The 23,021-nt window shown below is 42.9% G+C and overlaps 1 protein-coding gene across 2 annotated transcripts in view; it reads right to left on the bottom strand.

Annotated features, from left to right (window-relative positions):
- Positions 1-23,021, bottom strand: part of CACNA2D3 (calcium voltage-gated channel auxiliary subunit alpha2delta 3) — an 800,023-nt gene that overhangs the window by 74,429 nt on the left and 702,573 nt on the right. For both annotated transcript variants that reach the window (XR_014251113.1, XM_082414438.1), the window contains 5 exons: positions 22,569-22,631; positions 19,077-19,147; positions 6,795-6,870; positions 4,119-4,171; positions 2,577-2,632 (listed from right to left, as the gene is read on the bottom strand). Coding sequence is in view for 1 of the 2 variants with exons in the window: in XM_082414438.1 (XP_082270564.1) it covers positions 2,577-2,632; positions 4,119-4,171; positions 6,795-6,870; positions 19,077-19,147; positions 22,569-22,631 (319 nt within the window). In the remaining variant the exon portion in view is untranslated. The remainder of the gene's footprint in view (positions 1-2,576; positions 2,633-4,118; positions 4,172-6,794; positions 6,871-19,076; positions 19,148-22,568; positions 22,632-23,021) is intronic.

The following is a 23,021-nucleotide window of genomic DNA, read 5'->3' as shown; positions in this document are numbered from 1 at the left end:
TCTCTGGGAAAGAAAAAGCAGTATATATTGGCACACAACTTGCAGATGATGTAACTATTTGACAAGGTCTTTGTGCACTCTGTCGATGGAGTGAGAGGACTTGGAATTACCTACTAAGGGTTGTTTAAAAAGCTTCCTAAGACAGAAAACAGAGACCTGAAGCATCACATCATTCCTCTCAGCTAAGGTGGAGGGGGAAGAAGGGAGAAGGGATGTGAAATTTCAGAATGCGAACCTTCACAAGCTTCTGTAACTGTCATGAGTGCCAAGACCGTATCCCCCTTCCTAATTCATCTCTCCTGCCCTACACCAGGGTTTCTCAAGAGTGGCACTATTGACATTTTGAGTCAGATAATTCTTTGTTGTGAGGGGCTGTCCTGCGTGTTGTAAGATGTTTAGCAGTATCTCTGACCTCTAACCACTGGATGCCAATAGCTCTCTCCCATCCCCAGTTGTGACAACCAAAAATGTCTCCAGACACTGCAGTGACCCCTGGGAGGCAAAATCACCCCCAGGTTGAAAACCACTGGTCTAAGTGGAGATCACAGGGATGGGCACTCAAAAGAAACTCTACAACTAATGGTCCATGTCAAGGACCAGAACAAGAGTAAGGGCAGGTGCCTGCGGCAGCAGGGAAGGGAAGCAGGCCAAGGTGAGAATGGGGGGGAGCAGCAATGGAGATTGGCATGAAGAGGGCGCACTCTCATGCTCACCACCAAAGCCCCTCAGCCAGGGTGGGCAGGCATGCGGATATGAAGAGAAATGAGAGGAATGCCAGAAAGTGAACCACTGAAGACCACCAGCCTGCTGCCCCAGCACTGAGCACACGCCTCAGAGAGAGCCAGATGTCTTAGCCAAAAGAGACACCACCACCCAAAACTGGAGCCCCGCCCACCACGCTGCAGACTCGCTCTGTGCCCCATCTTGCACGTGGGCTTTGCATGCACGGTTTAATCCACTGCTCACAACCACGTCACGTCTATTGTTATCTCTGTTGACAAGCAAGGAAACCAAAGCCCAGAGAGACCAAGCGACTTGTCCAGAACCGCACAGCTAGCAAGTGGCAGAGGAAGGCTGCCTGACTCCAAGGTCAGGGTACTTCATCTCTAGGTGAAACAGAGTTCAAAGCCTGACTGGCAAGGAGTGGTGATTTGTCCCCAGGCACTGGTGCTGCAGAGAGCAGCCATCTAACCAACTTGCCATCCATTCTCTTGGCCTCTATTGATCACCTTTCTTCCTTTTCTCTCACTTAATCTCATGTACCTTTTTTTCACCTCTAATAGTAAAATTGTGGACATGCTAGCCAAATAAGAAAAATGACTAGAAAAAGATAACAAGCACCCATTATGTAAGTTCCTTCTCATCTTTCTTTTTCAAATCATGTACAATTTTAAACAAAAGCAGGTTCATGTTATAGGTAAAATTTTATTTGGGGTGCATGAAAGTTTTCCTATTTCCTATTTTGGTTCCTGCCTATTGACTTCCCATTGGCCTCACTGCTGATCTGATTTAACTCTACATCCTCCTTCTCCCCAACCATTGGGGGGTTTTGGCGGGTATATACAACTTTGCATATTGTTTTTCTTGCTATATTACTAAATTTCATAGGTATTTTCTATGCCTTTCTGTGAATGGGCTGTCATTTTTTTGAGGTAACCATAAGTTTGTTTCCTATGTCTGTGAGTCTTTTTCTGTTTTGTATATAGATTCATTTGTATTATTTTTAGACTCCACATATAAGTGATAGCGTATAGTATTTGTCTTTCTCTGTCTGACTTACTTTACTAAGTATAATATTATCTAGGTCCACCCATACTGCTGCAAATGGCAATATTTCATTTTTTTACAGTCAACATCATCATCACCATTATCATGAATTAATTACAGCTACCATTTTTGAGGGCTTACTATATTCCAGTTCTATGCTCAGCATATATCATGATTTATCTTACCATTAAATGTACACATACACACAAATGATAAGAGATAAATATTTTTTATTATTTTCTCTACTTCGCTTACTGTGGGGAAACGGAGCCTTGAGGAGATCAGCTAACTTGACAAAGGCCAACCTCAGAGCCAGAATTCAAATCCATACTAATCTAACTCCACAACTCAGGCCTCTAATAGTTTCTACTAATTACTGCTCAAATCATTGATAGTTTTGAGCAGGGAAAGTAATATGATCAGATTTATATTTTATGAAGGTAATGGTAAAAAGGTAATGGTTATCCATTCATTCAGCCTGAGAAAGGCAATGTGTCTGTGACCCTTAGATTTCAGCACTGCCCACTAGCTTTTGAATAATTCTCCTGTGCAGTGTATGACCTCAAAGCCTTAGTTAAGGAAACAGGTCAAAGTGTACATTCAACATGGGCTGAATGAAGCCTGTGGAATTTTTGTTAGACTGAACAGCGCTACCCTTAGCACAAAGGATGCCTTTTGCTGACAGAGAGGAGAAATCATCACTTCTTTGTCCTGGGTAGTCTTACGTGAGCACATCCCTGGTGAAAAGTAGCCAGTGAACCCCGGGTTCATCACTCTGAGCAAGGAAAGAGAAGCCAGTTGCTGCTTACCTTTAGCTGTCATATCTGAGTGCCACCAACTGCAGAGGTTAAATTCCACCAGGAACCTAAACAGGAGATGGAAAAGCCCAACGTTACTTGGTCACCCACACCCTGAATTGAAGTGACATTCTGTGTTATTCAGCATCACTCACCTCATTTGAAAGAATAACATCATCATCTGGAGATATCAAGGTGGTTGGTTCAGTTACCACTGAATTTTCACTAGGTTTTGTCTTACTTGTGAAAGACTATTTTATCACCAAGGCCAGCCAAACCCTGAAATCAGGTTCACCTAGACTCAGGGACTCTTTTGAGAAATATCTGCTTTATGGGCAGAAATTGTTTTCTTGTTATAGTCTGAGTCTATAGTAAAAAGTCAACATTCAAAGGGCTTCCCCTGCCTTGGTTCAGAAATACAAATGGAATATTCTCTACTTAGACTATGATCTACACTATAAAGGATGTTTTCAAAATTTACACTGTAACACAAATGTATTCAGTTGTGTGTGTGTGTGTGTAGGGCAGGGTGGTGGGGACAGAGAGGACAAACTCCTTTTTATGAAATTATATCACAATGCAACTCCACAAAAATCATAATTTCTCAACTGCTAGTAAAGAATGCAAAAGTAATATAAATCATCCTCTAAATAAATGGAAATAGATCAAAATTCAGTCATTTCCTTCTCAGGCTCATGGCTGCTCTCCTCTAGCAGCTCACAATCAAAATCTCACTATTACCTGTATTTTCTGTCTCTTATGTACATTTAGAACTTACTCCCCACTTGAAGTTATAACTTTGTTACATAGGTTACATTGAAGCAATAAGGAAGACAATGTCTGTTCATCAAATAGCAAGAAATCTGCCTTAAACTCATAGAACTGGAAACTTAATGGGGAAAATAAGAATAAGAGAGTTTGGTGCAGCTTGAATGATCTGGTTTCCATGCTGGTCCATGGAATTCCTCCTTTCTGTGTGACACAGTGTTTCTGTAATGTGTCCAATATCTCATCTGGAAGTCAAGCCTTTCATCCTTGTGCCATTTCAAGTCTGACCTAAGTCACAGATGCATCCAGCAGGACTGTAATTTGACAGGGTAAACAATTAAATCACACCTGAGAAAGCCCCTGACCCATGACTGCACAGGCCCCCACGCCTGCACATGCCAAGACATCCAAAGTAGCACAGTGGACAGCCTGGCAATTTGTTCTTCTGACCACAGCCCACCCAGGCTGTATTAAAAACAGCCAGACATCTATGTTACATTTAACAGTAACCACAATAAATAAATTTGGTTTGTGTATTGCAAGCTGTTAGTCTGCTAAATGGTGACATAAGGGCATGAGCAGTGACCATGAATAACTTAATAAAAGATACTTTTTTGGACTCAACGTTCAATATTTCGAGATGTTCAATCAGGTTATTGCAGAGTATTATGAATGTAATGGTTATTGGAAGCACAGTCTCCCAATTCACTTTTTAACACAGAAAAGCAATAATACTTTTTAATAAGCAATAATACTTTTTTAAAAAATGCAACAAATTGTACTTACAAGACAAGTTCTGTCATTATCCATTTTATTGCAGCAAGGAAGGCATTATAAGGCTGAAGAGAAGAATTCAGTACATTAAAAACAATGTATCACACACAAGATTTGTAGTTTAACGTAAGGCTTTACAAAAAGACAATGTTATTTTTCTAGAGAGATTGATATCATGTCAAAAAAACAGTGAAGCTCTAGCTTAAAGAAGAAAATGGTTGGATACTGTATCCCAAAACTAACATTTTAAAACTTTGAACTCCCCTGTAGTGAGATGTGATTTACAAGTAAAATAAACATGATCTAATACAGGGGTTATCTCTGGGAGGAAAAAGGAAGTTCACCAAAGGATGCTTAAACCTTTACTCTCTGGGGGCTAATATTTTGCAGCCTAATGCTGAGCGGTTGGAATCATATAACTAATTTCAAATGGTAATTCACAGGGCTGCCTCTTGGAAAGGTGATTCCCTGTTCTCCATCACTGTATGTCATTCATTGAAATAAGCAAAAATTGCACGTGCTTGATTTTAATGCCGCCCATTAATTATGTAGGATTTTAGCTGCGTTTTCTCACACTTACAAATTCAGACTTGAAAAAAATGATAACCATATAAATATGTGATTTTATTCTTGCAGAAAATCCCCTTCACTCTATAAGAGAAGGCATTGATGGGCTAATCTTTATTTCAGAATATTTTAATTAAAAAAAGCAGTGGGATTGTTTACTCTGTGATATTTCCTATGTGGATAATTCAATTTCCTGAATTCTGGAAAATACCAAGTCTTCCCCGTAGTCGGTTCTTTGTACCTAGGTATGCTAGATATGTGAGCGGTGGGTGGACCTGAGAGACAGGTAATGACGTTGTCAAAGCCCGAGCCCCAAGTTGCAGGTCCAGAAAAATCTCAGAACCTTCTGTGGTTGTCTTTAGGTAGCAGGGAACTGAAATGCCCAATCCTGGTTTCTGACGTGATGGCTGCTTAATCCTACCTTCTAAGCATTTGGATGATAAGGACTAGAGCTAGGAATGGGAGGATTATCCAGTTTCAAATAAAACAAGGACAAATTTATATACCCCTGACCATTCTTAAAACTTGCCTATTCAAGCCAGTAAGCAACTGTACAGAACACAACGACAATCCACTGGGGTTACTCCCAGCCCACCCAGATTTCAGACTAAATCTCTTGCTCTGACTGAGTGTGTCCTCATCGTTCCCTGAATCACAGGGCTTTCAGGGTCAGATAAGGATGTGAACTTTTAACTATTTCCTAAAACCAAATGCAGCCATGCGATCCTGTGGTTCTGCCATTACACTTCTTATGGCTTGAAAAATAACCATCTTTCTTTCAAAAGGACCAAGGGAGGTCAGACCATAGGACAGTTTTGTGTCTTTGTATGTGCCAGGATGGGTAGTGACATTTCAGTGGTCCTCCATAGTGTGGGAGGAGAGAATGAATAAAGGGATTAAGGAAGGAAGAGGGGGAGGCACAGGGGCAGCTCACCCTGAGGCCTGGGGAGGGGCCGGGGTGGGGCGGGGGCGGCAGTGGGAGGAGGATACTCGAGCATTCCCTGCCAAATGCTGGCTCAATGCAGGGTAAACAAAGGGATTATGTAAATACGGGATTAAAAAATTTTAATGCACATTAGCATTCAGAAGGGTAAAGCCATTGAGCTCTTAAGCCTAATGATAAAAACATATCTTGGGAACATTTTAAGTCTGGAAATACTCATGCTAAGGATAGGGAAGCTGCGTTTGGAAATATGTGTTGATTCTCACTAAAAAGTGGTATTTTTCAAATCGTCCCATTTTTAGTTCCTACTTGCCTCTCAGAAATGTCCCAGCTCAGAATCATTTCTTGCTCCCTTAGTGTAGGAGAACCGTGTTAAATATTTGGTTTTTAAATAGTCCCCTTGCAAGATCTTACATCTGCAAATGAGAAGGTGTATATTTATATTTTAAAACCAAAATGACTCTTAAATTTTGTGTTTCAAACCAAATTTTAGGTTGATTTTTTGGAATTTACAAAATGATAACATGTAAGGGTTATATTTATACCCATATGCCAGACTATGTTGAAGTATCTGTATCTGTTTTTTCTGTGTTTTCAAGTTATTGGTGACCGAATTTATATTGCTTGCACATTGTAAATTATATTTTTAAACTGGGGGTAAATTGTAACAGTTAATTTCTGGTGATCTGAAAGCCAGTTTCTAATGATACAAAGCTATGTTGATTGATCCTCAACTGTGACATCATGGATGGAATCAGCTCCAGGGAAAATGATGTTAAAATCAGCAGCATGATTAGAGTAGAGAATCTCTGATCAAAATGTGAATTTGGGCATAGGCTAACAGCTCTATTACAAACTAAAAGGAAGGTTTCTGTTGAACCAAACCAAATTCTCTTTTATTTGAGAATGAGGGAACTGACAAAACTTCTCCCCTTTTCTATCCATCAAAAGGAGGGGGGGGGTTGCTGCATTAATCCATCAAATACTTTAGACCTGTTTATCATTCACACAATCACTGGATTTGGGTTAAAACAGAAGTGATTTTCTTGACTTGACACATTTAAATATTCATGGGTTTGAAACAGATAAACTTGATGACTCCAAAGAAAAAGATATGCTCACATGCAGGGACAGACAAAAACATGCAGCTGTTTTCTGAGTGACTGCGCTGTACTTACATCCAGTAGACCATGGGCACCATCGCTGCTCTCCTTGTTGGCCCTGCACATGGCTTGATAGTCATAAAGGGTAATTCTATAGAAGAGAATGGAAAGGAGCTTCACTAAATGGGAAAACACGAGAACCAAATGATGCTGTGGACCAACCAGCAAGGTGAACAGTCACTACCACCACCAGCCAGTGCAGCAGTGACAAACACAGATCAAGGCAGGCCTAACAAAGGTGACAAGCAAGGGACACAGCCAAGTCCAGGACTGGAGACACAGTCATGTCACACTTGGAACTTAAAGAATAAAGAGAATAAATGTATCGTTGGGATGGAGAGTTGGGAGAAGAAACCCCCCAACTTGACCAAATAGTCATTTTGGTTTGAACAACGATGACTTGCATGGACCAGGATACTCCAAAGAAATATGCTCTTTTAAACTGAATTCTGGGCCCCTGATGAAATCCACATGGACCATGTCTCCAAGGTCAAGGAGAGCTGGGAAGGGCCACTTTGAGTTAAGAAATGGCAGGATCCTCTGTCTCTTTTAAGCACTAGGAAATAGGCTTGGACCAAGATAAAGCCAGCACTTTCACAATTCGTTGGAAACCAGCTGGCTCATTGGTTGTTAACCCCCCTTCCATTACCACTACCATGGTAGTGAATATATATGTATACTCACTACTAAGTATGCTTTCGAAAACAGTGCAGTTTATGAAACAGGAAAATGGACATCTTTTTCTCCCTTGGTGATAAAAATACAGCTCTCATCCCAGTTATGATCTTTACTCATTTGCAAAGATGTTTTACTTTATAATTTTTACAGATATTTTAGTTTCCTCTTAACAAAGTAAAAAAGAATGGCAATTTCCAGCAGCAAGTTAAGAGCTTTTAGATGGAGCGAACACCTTATCCCAAAGGAGACATGCATTTCGTCCCTCCCCCAAGCTCCTCTTCCCACTATTCCTGGCCCCTCAAAGGAGAGACACTTAAAGTCCAGCCTGAGTTATGTTAACAGCTGCCAGATGACATGTTAATACTGTAATACATGAACTTCTAAATGACTGGAAGGAATTCTCCCTACAGGAATATCTTTCTGAGATAATACAGTGCGTAATGTGAAGCATACTTAACACTGTGCTGGAAATGTACACTAGAATAGAAGTTCCATGCTGCAGGACTGGGGTTGGATCTGTTTCACACCAAGCACAGCACCCAGTATGGAGAAGGTGGTCCAATTTAAAAGGTTGAATGCATGAATGATTGCCTGATTGCATGAATCTTGAATAGTCGATGACACAGCTGAGACTGAAGAGGTCAACTGCAAAATGTGATGTGAAGGCTTTCTCCCCTAGACAATAAATTAGAGATATCACACACACAGATTAAACCAAAGAGCATCTATGGGCACCAAGTAGAAAACTGGCCACTTGACCAAACTGAAATGGAAACCAGCTCCTGACCAGCACCACACAGGCATCATAGGCAGCAAAGCCCAAGAGGGTACCAGTATCACACAATCTCCTGGCAAGTCCCCCAAAGCCCCTTCCTCTTCAGGACATTTCTAGTCTTGCTGACTGTCCTCTGGCTTTTTTCCTCCCAGCAGATGCAAGCAGAACCAGTGTATACTGAGACAGAAATGAAGCCTGTGAAGCAGCCAAGTGTCTGGCTCAGGGAACTCCCTGAACAAACTTCTCACAGAAACGCTCATCATTGATGCAGCCCTGACACGAATTCAGCCACAAAATCAACTGCAGGCCAGGATGGACAAGTCTAATTGGCCCCTGACTGGCCTACCATGCCACAGTCTGCATCCTCAACAGCGAATTTCGGCAGGTGCCCCTGGAAGGGCTTTCTAGGATTTGGCAAGAATTATTATTAGCTTTATCCTTTTCCTACTGCCCAACTCTATCTCTGCAGCTGGAATTTGGGTCAGAGCTGGTGAGAGGCAGCATGGGTTGAGTGGAACTTGAGTGTGTTTGGGGTCTTATAGACATGGATGCAGTGTGGCCTTGGCTTAAAAGGTTGGTTCTGCCATTTATAATAGCAGGTTGCTTACTTCTGAGGCTTTATTTTTTCAGTTATAAAGTGACTTCCAGAGATGTTCTCAGATTTAACTAATCAGGCATGTGGACGTATACTGAAATATACTATGCAATGTGCTGGCCTTGTTATGACAGAAGGCCTAATTTTGTTCTTTGCTAGATTTTGGACTCTTAAAGCTACACTATTCCCAAAGGCCCAAGTGACTGGTAGTGTGACTTAATGATTAGCAAGCTAGCTTTGAAGTCAGTGACCTGAGCTCAAATCCTAACTCACCCACTTATTACAATTCTTTTTAACCCTCTTTGTGCCTCAGTTTCCTCATCTGTAAAATAGTGAGAATAATGGCTGCCTTATAGGGTGGTCGTGAGGATTAAATGAGATTATACACATGTACTGCCTTTAGCACAGTGCCTAGTACAGAGGAAGCATTCAACAGAAGGCAGGGCTGCAGCTGCTGTTATAACTTATTAGTCTGGTTTTCACTGCCATTATTAATTAATGGGGGTGGTGTTAAATGCATTGGGAATTGACTCAGGCTTTACCCAGCTGGCTGGAGGATGGGTAGGCCTCCTGGTTTTCTTAGCTCATTGGCATATATGATGCAATGTAAAATTCACACTTCTTACTGAAGTAACAGACACCTTCAGAAGTCATGCTGGGGTTATCAACAGATGATGCGGCAACTTCTGTCCATGAGCTTCATAGCTGAGGACAAGGTAACAACAGCTAATGTCTACTGAAGTCTATTTAGCAACTGTGAGCAAGGTACTCTTCTAAGCATGTCCCTACAGGAGAGATTCTAATCATCCCCATTTCACACAGGGGCAAACCAAGTCTCGGCTAGCCTAAAAATGTGCCCAAGTTCACACACCTAACAAGTGGCAGAGCCAGAACTAGATGGGGGCCATGCTGAATCCACCTCACTCTGCCTTCCGCTCAGCAGCAGGTTCTGACAGGTCCTAGGAAATGCTTAGAATTCAGCCCTGTGCCCCATCCCAGAGTCTTATTGGAATGTCACAGGGAATGCTACCCAAGATAAGGTCTCATAATCAATATCCAGAATCAACTTCCAACCCAAGCTGAGGTGCTGTGATGGGGTCACCAGACCAGGCTGGAGTAGCTGGCCAGGCTAGTGAGAGCCCCTTGCCACGGTAACCACCATGACAAACAGATGGCTAGAAGCTCAGGATTCTCCTGGGATCATTTTTAAAGGCTCCAGTTTACTTGTTGGGTCCAAACTCAATTGCTCTAGGGCAGCTTCCAGGCCAGGGTTCCTGCCTTTCATTTCACAAATAAGCTTTCCTGATCTGATTGCCACTGAGGAGGTTACAAAACAAACCTTCTCTCTCTTCTCCTTGCTTAGACAGCTTTAACTAGATGTTGCAGAAAGAGAGACTTCCAGATTGTTGCCCTTTTTGAAGTGATTTTGTTACTGTTTTAAATAACTCCATTTTGTGGCTACCTGTATCCTGTTCGGCTGATTATAGTTAAAGAACATGATAATTGCCTGCTTTCTTTTGGGTCTAAAATAAGCCCTGAGCGTCGTGCCCAGCCCAAGATTGGTGCTGTACTGCTGCACTCAGCAGCAGGAGTTTATTCTTATTACAGATAACATGCCTTAATCCCCATGACATCACCACCAGGCCACGGCAACCGCGGGCTGCTGGGGAGACCTTATCATTAACATCTCTGTGCTCCCCAGATGGGTCTCCTTGAAACTTTGACAGAAGGCAGATACAGTCTCTGAAGAAGAAACTCAAAGCAATGCAAACCAAGCATGGGCAACCCTGTGTATCCTGTACTAGGTAGAGTCTTGGGTGTCAGGCTCATGACATTAGGAATTGCTTAAATCCATTTTGCTGATTCTGCTCTTTTCCAACTAGACAAAAATCACGACCAAGAAAAAGATTTCTCCTAAAAATTAGAAGGTTGAATTTCAAAGGCATGAGTTCAGCTAATTTAAGCTCATTAGTAACGGTGGGGACCAGCATTTATTAAACACCTACTTTGTGCCCATGAGGCCAGGTCCATTACTTGCAACAACTCTAACTCACTTTGGCTAAAAATTTGCCTCAAAACCAGTCTTGAAACAGCTTAATGTTTGCAAATATGGCCCTAAAACAGGACAGGGAGGCATCTGACATAGAGACCCGCCGAGGGACATGTTTAAGCAATTTTGAATCAAAAAGTATGAGAAGCAAAAGTGACTCACTAGGGTAGCATGTAAAAATATGTATCCTTTGTTGGGCTATAAAATGTGTTCTCTGGGGCAGTTTTCAACTTGCAAGTGTCAGGGCATGGAGCAGGAACATAGGAAATTCTAAACAAAGGGATTGTCACCATGGAAAGTTTACTCATTCATACATCTTAGACAGCCAGGAGAATGGAAAGCTCAGTCAGTCTGTTCCATCTGAACACTAATAGTAGATCCAGAAGGAGCTTTCCCGTCTCTCCCTTTTGCCTTGGTGGCCATCTCATCCCATAGCATCTTCTTACAGAGATTGTACTGTTCTTTATGATCCACACAGCGCATCTAACACAGCAGAGGTGGTGAGTTGAAGCTGCCTTTGAACGCTCTGATGGAAAATCGCTAAAACCAATCTAGTTTATGAGCACCCATCATTAGAAGAGAGTAAGTGCCATAAGGCTGCACCAGCTGAAAGCCCAGCACATAGGGTATTGGGGCCACTCAGGGTCCAGTGCAGAACCCTGAGAGGGGAGCCTCACTCATTCTATAGATTAAGCAGAGGGTCTATCAGCCCCAAATGCTTTTCATCAACAGGTGCTGAGACTATAAGAAGAAACAAAGTCGCAGATACTGACCACATCAACATCTCACCCAGGTAATAAAAGCAGTAACAATAAGAAATAATCAATTACTTTCTGCCAGTCAAGTATTATCTCTGATGTCAAGGGCATGGAGAGGAAACTAAGGCTCAGAAGGTGAAGTCACTGTGGCTCTCCCAGCCAAATTTGCTTCAATCCTGGGGCACAGGATAACATGCACAGGTGCCTAGTAGGTGCACCTAGCCAGTGGCTTGTCTGCCCATTCAACTGCCCCTTCCATGAATATTAGCTTTCCTTGTTAAACTGAAGGGGAAAATGCAATTATGATTAATCCCACATAGAAAAGGCTAAATTTCTTTTGCTTCTTTGTTTGAGTAAGAAATAGAAGGAAACAGCTAAATTCTGCTTGGGGAATGAGTGAATGCAAAACCCACTTGAGGAAGGAAACTTGGATGCTAGAGGAGCATCCTTGGGCTCTGCCAAATGCCTGGTGCCATGTGTACATTTCACAACAACTGTACCATGGTAATGCCTGAGTTGCACTTAGCACAGTGTGGGGCACGCAACTGAGGCTCAGGATGTTAGAACCTAGGGATGTTGGTGTTGCCAGTGTCATTACTATTAGTCAAACCCAACAGGTGTTATCGAGTGCTCCTGCTGTCATTGCCTGGGGTCAGACATCATTGACAGATGCATTAGATGGTGGCTATGACCACCTGTGTTCAGGACTGCACGGGCATGTGGGGTGTGGAGAAAACTAGGAGTTAGGAATATAGCCTCATCTCTGGAAGGGTTTCAAAGTGGATGTCACAGGAAGCAGGATTCAATAGTTAGAGGACTTGGGTGGTCTGAAGCAAACTGGGGCATGTTGGATGTGGCAGAGGCTGTCACAGTCTCCCGACAGCCATTCTCCTCTCGCAATGAGCAGAACACCGACTTTTTGATATGCACGTTTCCCAGGTCCTTTTGTAGGTAGGTGAGGCCATGTGATTAAGCAGAAGTATTATATGGAAGCAAAAGTATTGTATGGGACTAAGTACTTAAATAAAGAAAGAAATTTTAAGAAGGAACTTTACTTGGCCTTTTGGAGCTCCTAGAATCCTCTTGCCAGCCTAGATTGCAGAATTAACGGCTGCAGCTCAGCAGCTATCTTGGATCATGAGGTAATCTTGAGTTTAAAAGCCAACTTAGAAGGAGGTAAAGAAAAAAAAAGATGTGGTCATGCGTCCATGATGACAACATGAGGCCCCCAAATTAGTATTTTCAGACTTCCTTCACATAAAAGAGAAAAAGACTCCTATGTTCTTTCACGTTTTGTTATTTTGGAATTTCCTATTATTTCTAGTAGAACCAACTACTAACCAGTACACTGGACTTCAAGTTTGAAAGACTTTTACTTCCTCTCAAAGCAAAACATGCATGAATATGAACAAATATCCCTGCAGAGAATACTTTAGTCTTCTCCAACTATGGGAAAAGATGAGTGGTGACCAGGAAAACATGGTCTAGAATCTAGAATCCAAGAGACACGAGTTCAAATTCCATCTTCCCACACACTACTGTGGGTGAATTTGAACAAGTTACTAAAACGCTTAAAGCCTCCACTTCCAGTTCCTCTTTTGTCAAATGGCAATAATGATAGTAGGTATTTCATGGATTTGCCATGAGGATTAATTAAGGTAATGCATGTAAGCTGCTTGGAATAATGCCTTGCCTGTACAGCTGACCCTTGAACAATGTAGGGGTTAGGGAGCTGACCCTCTGTGCAGTTGAAAATCCGAGTACAATTTGCCCTCTGTAAACACAGTTTCTTCATATCCACGGTTCTGTATCCACAGATTCAACCAACCACAGACCGTGTAGTACTCCAGTATTTACTATTTAAAAAATCCGTGTATAAGTGGACCCCCACAGTTCAAACCTGTGTTGTTCAAGGGTCAACTGCAATTAGTATTCAATAAATGAGGCCTGCTGCTATTATGATGTAGATGACGGTGGCTATTGTTATTGTTGTAATTGGGGATCCTCAAGCAGCAGCTTTCGGGTTTTAAAGAGCAGTCCATTGGAATCCCCATGTTTCTGCATTCCAGAAAGTTTGGCCCAGAAACACACTTGTCCAAGCCAATCCGTCTTCTTGTTCCCTTCAATGCCACCTCTGACAAAGCATACTTCAGTGGACACAGTCAGGTCAACAGGAAGCCAAGAAGCCATTACATTCCTTACATGAGTTGTTGAGTATTAGACATTGGTGGAGCAGTCAGTATTAGAGAGCAGCCATCCAAACATAACAGACTTCTCCTCTAACACTCTCTGGATTGCAAGGCCAGGGCATTCGCTGAAATGTAACGCAATCACCAAAGACAGGGAAAGCTCCAGTCACCCGCCATGGAGCCAGTGCAGTTCCATCATATGGAGACAGGGGTAGAAATGGTCCAAGTCTTGAATCCTACCTGACGAGTCACCGTTTTAGAAAGGCAATTTAGAAGGAGCCGCCACAGGGAATTCTACACGAGTTGACTATGTTAATGAATGTGTAGGGGTGAGGTGAGGAGGACGTTCACCAGGCCCCGCAGGGAAAATACGAATGGCCTTGGAGGGATGAAAGCTCAGGCATGCTGCGCCATGCACACAAAACAAACAGACCAGAACAAAACAGAAAAGACACAACCAAGAGGGATAGGAATTCTCAGTAGCCCCCAAAGCAAAAACAAATTATTAGCAAGCAGTTCTTTTCTCTGCAAGTCAAGGGCCAGGTGTGCCCCATGGGTCTTTCCTTCCTCCGAGCTTACTTAAATACACAAAGAACAAGGGAAGACCCTTTGGCAGAAACCACAAGGATGTTTGGTAAAAGCATGCATTATTCCATTTAACCCTCACTGCAGGTATGAAAATCACTCCTTCAATTTCATTTTGCTGCAGAGAAAACCGAAATTATGGAGTTAAAGTTGCCAAAAGTCAGGCAACTTCAAATTTGCGCAGCACCTAGACTGGCACCCGGTGCATTTAACTTAGTATTTCTTGACCCTGACTGCACCTGAGAATCACATGGATGCTTTTAAAAAGCATAAACGCCTGGGCTCCGTCCCCAGACAAATCTAGTATGAATCTCTTGGGGTACAGCTGGAGCGTGGGTGTGTTTTAAGAGCTCTCCAGGGGTGCTAGCTGAGTCCAGGCCCACAGGCCCACCCCCAACACTGTGACTGCTGTGCAGTAACTACCTTTCGGGCGTCATTAGTGATTTAAAAAAGAAGAGAAGAAAATTAAACAAAAAAAAGATTTCAGACATTTGGAGCTCTTATCCAAGAGCTAATCTTACCTCCTATTTGTAGTAGCGTTGCAATTTGCAAAGCATTTTCACTTCTCTTATTTCAGGTGATTCTCACAAAATCCCGCCTCACCAAAATTCCTATTTTGGTGGCCAAGAAACTGAGACCCAGAGAAACTGAGGAATCTGTCCACGGCCACACAGTGGCCATTCTGAGGCTCAACCTGAAGTCTTCATATTTCAAATCCAGTATATCAAAGAGGCCCTATCAGGAATCTTGGACTCTGCTATGACCAGCTATATATATTTTTTCTCACTTTTCCCTGGATATTTGACATTGAGTCCTATCACTGGGGGCAAGAAGGGGTGGGGAAATAAATGAATTACTGTATAATAAAAAATATTTTGAAACTAGATTTTCTCTTAGTATTGTGAGAAGGGCAAAGTCACTGCCAAGGCCAGCAAGGAGAGCCGTGGACTGTGGCTTTTGAGAAATATGAATACAAGGCTCTTACTGGACATGAACTTGAGCTAAAAGAGAAAAGCAGCTAAAATGAAAAGCCCTAAATGAGTCAGGGCCACTTAGGGAGTCCATTTACTTTCCATGGTAAGAATAAAAAAGTATTTCAAGTCCTCTGTTTGAAACACAAAAAGCTGACCTGGAATATGGTATCTTATGAGAAAATATGTGAAGCCTGGGGACATGGCTTGGTTTAACAATTTATCAACTTTAGTTAAAAGAAATCTGGGTGATCTTATCACTCGGCTGGCCTCCCATCCTGAAAGTTCTGCTTGCCCAGATAAGTCACTGCTGGGCCAACATCCTCCTTGGCTATCCTTCACTTTGTCTCCAACAAAACTGAAGGAAGTTCCATGCACTACACAATGTTACTGTACATAGAACCAGGTAAAGGGGAGAGGCTAGAAAATTCTCCCTGTGTTTAGACTGCAGGATGTTTGAATCCAGCTCCATTACACAGAGACAAGTTCTTAACCTTTCCAAGCCCCATTATTTCCATCTATCAAATACGTATATATACACCCAGATCCAGCTTCATGGGCACGTGGCCTGTGTAACTGGACAGAACCCTGCACTTAGAAGGGCTGTGTGCTTTGTTTAATGCTCTGCTGTTGCCATCTTGAAACTCTCAATAATTTTTGAGCAAGGGGCACCACATTTTCATTTTGCACTGGTCCTGTTTATACCTGTCTCACAAGTTGTTGGAAAGGACTGCAGGAAGTAAGATCTGTCAGTTGCAACCTAGGCCTGGTATGTTGGTAGGTGCTCTGGGAAGGTAGCCACTGCTACCTTCATTATTTTCACATTGCTGAGGCTATTGGTATGTTATTTGGCCCTGGGCACTATGTCATCTGTAAGTGGGGTGGACAGAGTCAAGTCAGAGACTCAGCCTAAGTGACCAAGAGTGACCACTTTACCTCTTAGATGGTTTGCACATGCTGCTGAAGAACTTTCTCAAAGCTCCCTCTAGTTGGTAATTTGTTCACACAAATCAGTGACTTCCCTTCCTCCCACATGGCACTGTAGATGCAGAAGTGGATGTTCTTTCCCTCTGATGGCACCTAAGTAGAATGGCCATCGGGTCACCAGGTAAGTGGCCAAACAATCAAGGAAAGAGTCCATGCCAAGTAGGCAAGCATCGCCTTGCTTTAGAGAGAGAGGCAGTGACTATGGACCACTGGAGAGAGAGATAAAAGGGAGGTTGATAAAGGGAGATGGCGTTCTTTACTTTGAGCTCTGTCTTTCTGAAGAAGATGGTTTGTAGGGCTCTTGCATATGAAAGATGTTTCTTTAGAAATGGGTGTAAGCAGACCAAATTAAGAAACTTTGTGCCAGGGTGCACTGTCCAAGATGCTGAGATGAGATGTCTGCTACGTGAATGGATCCTGAGCTTTACCAGGGCTCAGCCATGTCACCGAAGCAACTTTACCTCCATGTATCCTGTGTTTGGGGGTGGGGTACAGTTTAACATGGTGCCTGACATCTGTCCCAGGGCACTGTTACTTTTGGCTACATCCTTTCAGTGCTTCTGAAATACAGATCTTCTCTGAATAAAAGGACTGTCAACCTTATTTTCTGAGTGAACATGCTGGAAAGGGCAAGGGCTTGAACGTCTGAGTTCCAGGAGGACCTCAGTACCCCAACACTGGATGGAGACCCCATCACCAGGTGTCATGGGAAGCCCATTGAGAAATGTGTGAATGTAAAATAAAAACAAAAGCATCACCTGGTGCCAAGTAAAAAGCTAAGTCAAAGACCCACAACAACAAAAATCATAGCAGCAGCTAGCAATTACTGAGCCCTTATATATGCCAGGCACCGTGTCAGAACTTTATGCTTATTATTATCTCATTAACTCTGACAGCAACCTTTGCAAGTAATTATTATTATCATCTTCATTTTCCACGTAAGGAAACCAAAGCTTGGGGAGGTAACATGACTTATTCTAAGTCATGCAGCTAGATTTGAAGCCAGTCCATCTGACTCCAAAACCCAAACTCTCATTGCTGTCCTGGCCTCATGAGGGGGCCTTTCAAAGAAGCCTAGGAGGTTTGTCAAGTAATTCCCAAATGACAGCAGTCGCTGTTAAAATTTAGTAGAGAGTCCCAGCACTTTTCTTTTCTCAAATATGCTAGCTACTCTTGTGAAAGTTCTAAATTCATGTCAACTATATTTCACCCACATTAAGGAGAAGTCTAGGAATTTAAAATTCTGCTACAACCTTTTTCTTTCTCCCACCAAACTGTTTGAAAGGAATATCTAAGAGGGAAGAGGAAAAAAAAAGTCATTTTGTTAAAAAAGTTGAAAAATATGCTTTCAAATGAGAAACATGTGTGTACTTATTCTTCCTCTTTTGTCTCTCCCTACCCCCACCAAGTTGAAAACAAGCTAACACAATACAAATGTACATATCCACATAAAGATACAAGAAACCAGTGGTGCCCTGGATGGCAGACAATCCAGCAGAGCAACCCGAGCCCAGCTCCAAGCCCAGTTTTCAAGCTTATGTACAACGACTCCTGGCAAAAGAAGGAAAAAAATGTACTTGAATTTTAAAGAGGGACTCGAGCAGAGGTGAACACTCAGGCAGGCTGGAGAGCAAGTGTGTCAGAGATTGCAGAAGTGCTGGAGTCATGCCATTTAAAAATATCATTTCTTGTTTCCTTGCTTCTGGCACAAACAAGCTACGGAATCTCAAAAATTGGGTCATCATTTTTGAATTCCCTGCTTTCAGCACAGCACTCAGTTGGTCGTATTGACTAGCTTAAAAGTCTGATTTCCTGAGCTAACACTTCCTGGCCATTCAGCTGCGGGGGAGTAATAGGGGGGACTGTCTCTCCCACTGGCAACCAATGTGCAATAGTTCTCACAGGCGAGCCTAGGTCCATCCTTGTATTTCCTGATATCATATATTTAACAGCATCATATATGTCCAGGAAAGCACCACTAATGGGCCACCATTCTCCCTGGGAGGCCAAGGGAAGGGAGACAGGTTGACTCCTGAGGGGAAAAAACTGGCATCCTGATCTCGCAGGGTGATGATCTTTCTCATTGGGTTTGGTGTTCCCAAGAGCATGGCTGGCTTGCCCACGGGGGATGCGGGGCTGTGAGGAAATCATCCTGTACGAGCTTCACTTAGGGTCAACAAGAGCCCTCACAACTCAACTGAGTGGTCCCTACCACCAATTTTAGCAATTCTAGCAACAGATTTAAACTCACCTCCATCTGGGAGCAGGTTTTGTGAACTTTTACATGATTTTCTAAAATTATATCGAGTCTCTAAACATCACTTCCCATCCCTGAGTTCCAGATTTCTAGCAAGCTGCCCCAGCTTGTCAGTGTGAGACAAGACTCCCTCCTCCTTTTGACCAGGTGAAAATGCTTCCTGCTTCTCTGCAATCACTTGTTTCAGACCAACATAATCACCTCCCAGTGCAGGCTCCGACTTCAGGACCAGCCTCTAATAAATGCTATGCTAAGGGAACAGGGAATGCATTGTGAGCTGAGTTTCTGAGACTCTTAACACTCATGCAAAAGGCATCGAATTTCAGAAGATCTTCTGGAGCATGAACACAGCCATGGGGTCAAGTCTGGGCTTGCTTTATTTGACCTTGGTTTGTTTTATTTTATTTAGGCAAACTTTCTCGGGGGACGCAAGGAACCATAAAATCCCTTACCTTTTAAAGGAGCCCATTGTTAACAATTTGTTCATCACAGCTCCCTCCACCTCACCAAAAAAGTCTCCAGTCTGCAGGGAAGAAAAGAAGACCCATGAGGAAGTGTAGATAAATAATGTGCCCAAACACCAGAGAAGAAATAAAAATGGACACACTCTGTGTCCTGGAGCTGACAGGGGCAAAAAAGCAGGTTTTCAGGACTACTGTTACATAACAGCGGAAAAGGTCTTAATAGCCATGAGAAGTTATGGGATTACAGAGCAAACTAATAAGCAGATGTGAATATTCCAAATACATGGCAGGGGCGGCGGGGCGGGGTAAGGGTGACATTGCATAACACGTGCTGAGTGTTGTAATTAAAACACACATGCACACGTGTGCACACACATGCGCACAAGCACACACGCATGCACCATTACTCTTGGATAGAGGGAGTAGGCATTAATCTGCTCTCAATCCCTTGTGATTAAAACACTACTTCATACAGACAGAAACAGGCTGTGAAAGGGCTTCCTAAGCAGTAATAAAAAGAATTGTTTATAATTCCTAAATGACCTGTTTAGGGATATATAGCAGTCTTCTTCATCGGTTCTATAAATTTCGTACAGCAGAGAATATGTCCTTTCTCTAAATTACTTTCTGAGGAACACCCTCATTTTGTCCATAGGCAGTTAATATGTTGACCAAGAATGAAGCTGTCCAGCCCTGCGAAAAGAAGGCTCGGCCAGTCAGACTTCCAATGGCCGACCCCAGCTCTGGGGCTGTCTTCAGGGCACTGGAGGCCTAGCAGTCCTTCCCCAGCGCCAGGCTGATGCTTCTGCAAGTCCAGTTCTTGGTGCTGGCCGAGATTTGCCAACTCTGAATGGTGGAATGAAGGATTAACATCCTCGGGCATCCCTCCAGATTCCTGGAGCCACTATCATCAGTGTCCCAAGGGCGAGGGTGTACCCAATACAGCAGAACAGAGCTTGGAGCAACAGCCTTCCTCTGCCAACACCCTGGAAGGGGCTAGTGTAGATCAGTAGAGAACCCCCATCTGTACTGTGGGTGCTCTGAGGATTTATAGCTTATGTGGAGGTGGGTGGACGGCATTACACTCAGAGCCCAAATTATATAAATTCCATAGGCTTTGTATGATATTAACTAAATCCTGATTCCATTACAACGCAGTGACCTCAACAAGGCTCCTAGGAGTTTTCAGGCAGAAAGGCACATACAGACTTCGCCAAAAAGTCAGAAAAGAGAGGAGGAAAGAAAGAAATGACATTTCACTGACTGAAGGTCAAGCATTGCCTTTTTCACTCCAGGGACACTTGAACATTTGGCAAACTCTGTGGGTATGTGCTGCTGCTGGGAGCAAGAAGGACATTTGCATTTCTGGTGTGTAAATATGCCAGTATCAATGGAACTGGTTGTTGATGAAGAAGAATTAGCCTAATTGGAGTACAGGAAACAAGACATCAAACAAGCTGAGGCAGGGCAGGCCCGCAGGCTCCCTGGGCTATTCTATTCAGAAATAAAGCACGGATCAGAGCCCACATGTAGTGGCCATGGCTTGGGAAAGGGTCACTATTTCAGTGGTTCACTTTGTTGGTTGGTCCAAGACTCACCACTGGAAGACATCGTCATGTCCTTCCTCCCCCAGGATCAGGTTCCCACCCTCAGCCCTCCATGATTATGGCAGGATGACAGAGCTCCTCCTCACAGGGGATTGATTTGGTTTCTCACTCCTCCCAGACACACGGGCATATTACCATAGGCCTATGGCCAGTCCTGCTCCCAAGAGACTGGCCTTGTTTCATGGGCTCACCTTTCCTATCTAATGTCCATCAGCTGTCCAACATCCAGTGATGTCCAGCATCTGAGGAGACCATGTATGGGCAGCTTGAGTCTCAACTGCGTAACTGTCACCCACCAAAGGTGCATTTAAAATCCCACAACATGGGCTTCTCTGGTGGTGCAGTGGTTGAGAATCCGCCTGCCAGTGCAGGGGACACGGGTTTGATCCCTGGTCCGGGAAGATCCCGCATGTCGCGGAGCAGCTAAGCCCCTGCGCCACAACTACTGAGCCTGTGCTCTAGAGCCCATGAGCCACAACTACTGAGCCCACGTGCCACAACTACTGAAGCCTGCACGCCTAGAGCCCATGCTCTGTAACAAGAGAAGCCACCACAGTGAGAAGCCCGCACACCGCCACGAAGGGTAGCCCCTGCTCGCCGCAACCGGAGAAAGCCCGCACGCAGCAACGAAGACCCAATGCAGCCAGAAACAATAAATAAATAAAATAAAATAATAAAATAAATAGACAAAAAAAAAAATCCCACAGTGTTCTCATAGATAAGGGGGGAAACTGAAGCACAGTTCCACATGTTACCTGGAGCCAGTGTTCACAAATTAACAAGCCATTTGAGCTTAGACACTAAGGAGTCATACTTAAAGACAATTAATTAATTTATTAGGCATTAATGGGTCTATCGCACTGTTGACTATTAAAACATTTTAAATGATTTAAGTGACATTTCATTATAAAATGCTAGTATCCTCAAATATCAGAGTTAGGAGAAGCCTTGTTTAGTCAACCATCCTCCTTTTATAGAGCCCGCCAGGAGTCCCTGGCAGGTTAAGTGATGCACCCAAGATCCCAAAACTAGTTGAGGAAGAGAGCTTGCATCAGAAACCATCTGCCTCCACCTCTGGTGTTACTTTACTACACCACACTGCTAAACTTGTCTTGATTTGACTTTCTTTTAACATGCCAATTTCATTTCTAATTGCAGAAAAAGTTGTCAGTCACCACGTTTTAAAGGAGAAACCCGTGTTTCTCTGTTACAGTGCTATTGATTTTAACTCCTATTTTGATTTCCAAATATCAGTGGAGCTTTCTTTGTTGAGTACCCTAGCTTGGTTTCTTTCCATCTCTCCCTCCTGCCCCTGTACTGCACACAGCTCGATCAAATGAAAAACATTCTTCCTCTATATGTGGATTCTTGTCCCTCTGTGTTGAGAACCCAAGTTAATCCCTGAGCTCAGATAACTAATTTTTAAAAAGTAAAAACCAGAAAGAAAGCCATAAAGAATAATTACTTTGACATACATAAATACATACATATATTTGTGTGTATATATAAATTATATATATATAAAGATAAAATATTAAAAGGAGGAAACCTCCTTAAAATTGCCCAAACTCTTTCAGGCACCACCATGCTCAAGGCAAAGAGCTCCATAAATTGAACATTTTATGAGTGAGGGAGCAGACCCTGGGCTCTGCACCCCTCCCCACCTCTCCTCTGCGGAGGTAAAATCTCTTTGGGGCCTGCTGAGAAGTAGGCTGTGACATTCTTAAAGGGATGGAAATAAGGTTTTATAATCTCCTGCTATTACCTCTTAAATACAGATCATGTCTCAAAGTTTCAACACCATAATTTGTTCCCCCTGACCCAAGCACAGTCTGGGATCCTTACTTTGAGTAGGTAGAAATTTCTCACTCACTTGTGTGTAGTCTTCAGACACCAGAATAAATCCATTATTGTCTATGAGGTAACAGTTCACAGTCTAGAAAATAAAAACACCACAGTTTCAACTTTGGGTCCTCAGACTGCTTTTACACGAAATGACGTACTTCCAACCTGAGAGACACCTATTTTAGGCTGTTTTGGGAGAACTGGAAATGTCTGCTGGCTCTAGGAGTTAAGGCTATGGTTAAGCTAACCCCAGCATTTACTCTGCAAAACTAATGAACAAAAATAAAACATGAAGCAAGCCTTGAACATCCCAGATTAGGATAAAAAGAATATACATTTTAAAGTTATGCATTACAGTTTATCTTCCTTTTTAAAAATTTTTATGACCTGAGTAATATTTCCTAGGAACAAAGTGTCCAGAGGCCCCCAAGCCTGTATTCATGGTGGTTGAAGTGCAGCCTGTTTTGAAAGCAAAACACCA

Source organism: Balaenoptera physalus (genome assembly GCF_965194825.1).
Source record: "Balaenoptera physalus genome assembly, chromosome: 11".
In the NCBI taxonomy this organism is placed as follows: domain Eukaryota; kingdom Metazoa; phylum Chordata; class Mammalia; order Artiodactyla; family Balaenopteridae; genus Balaenoptera; species Balaenoptera physalus.
Note: the sequence above shows the minus strand (reverse complement) of the source record. Positions and strands in the feature narration are given on the sequence as shown.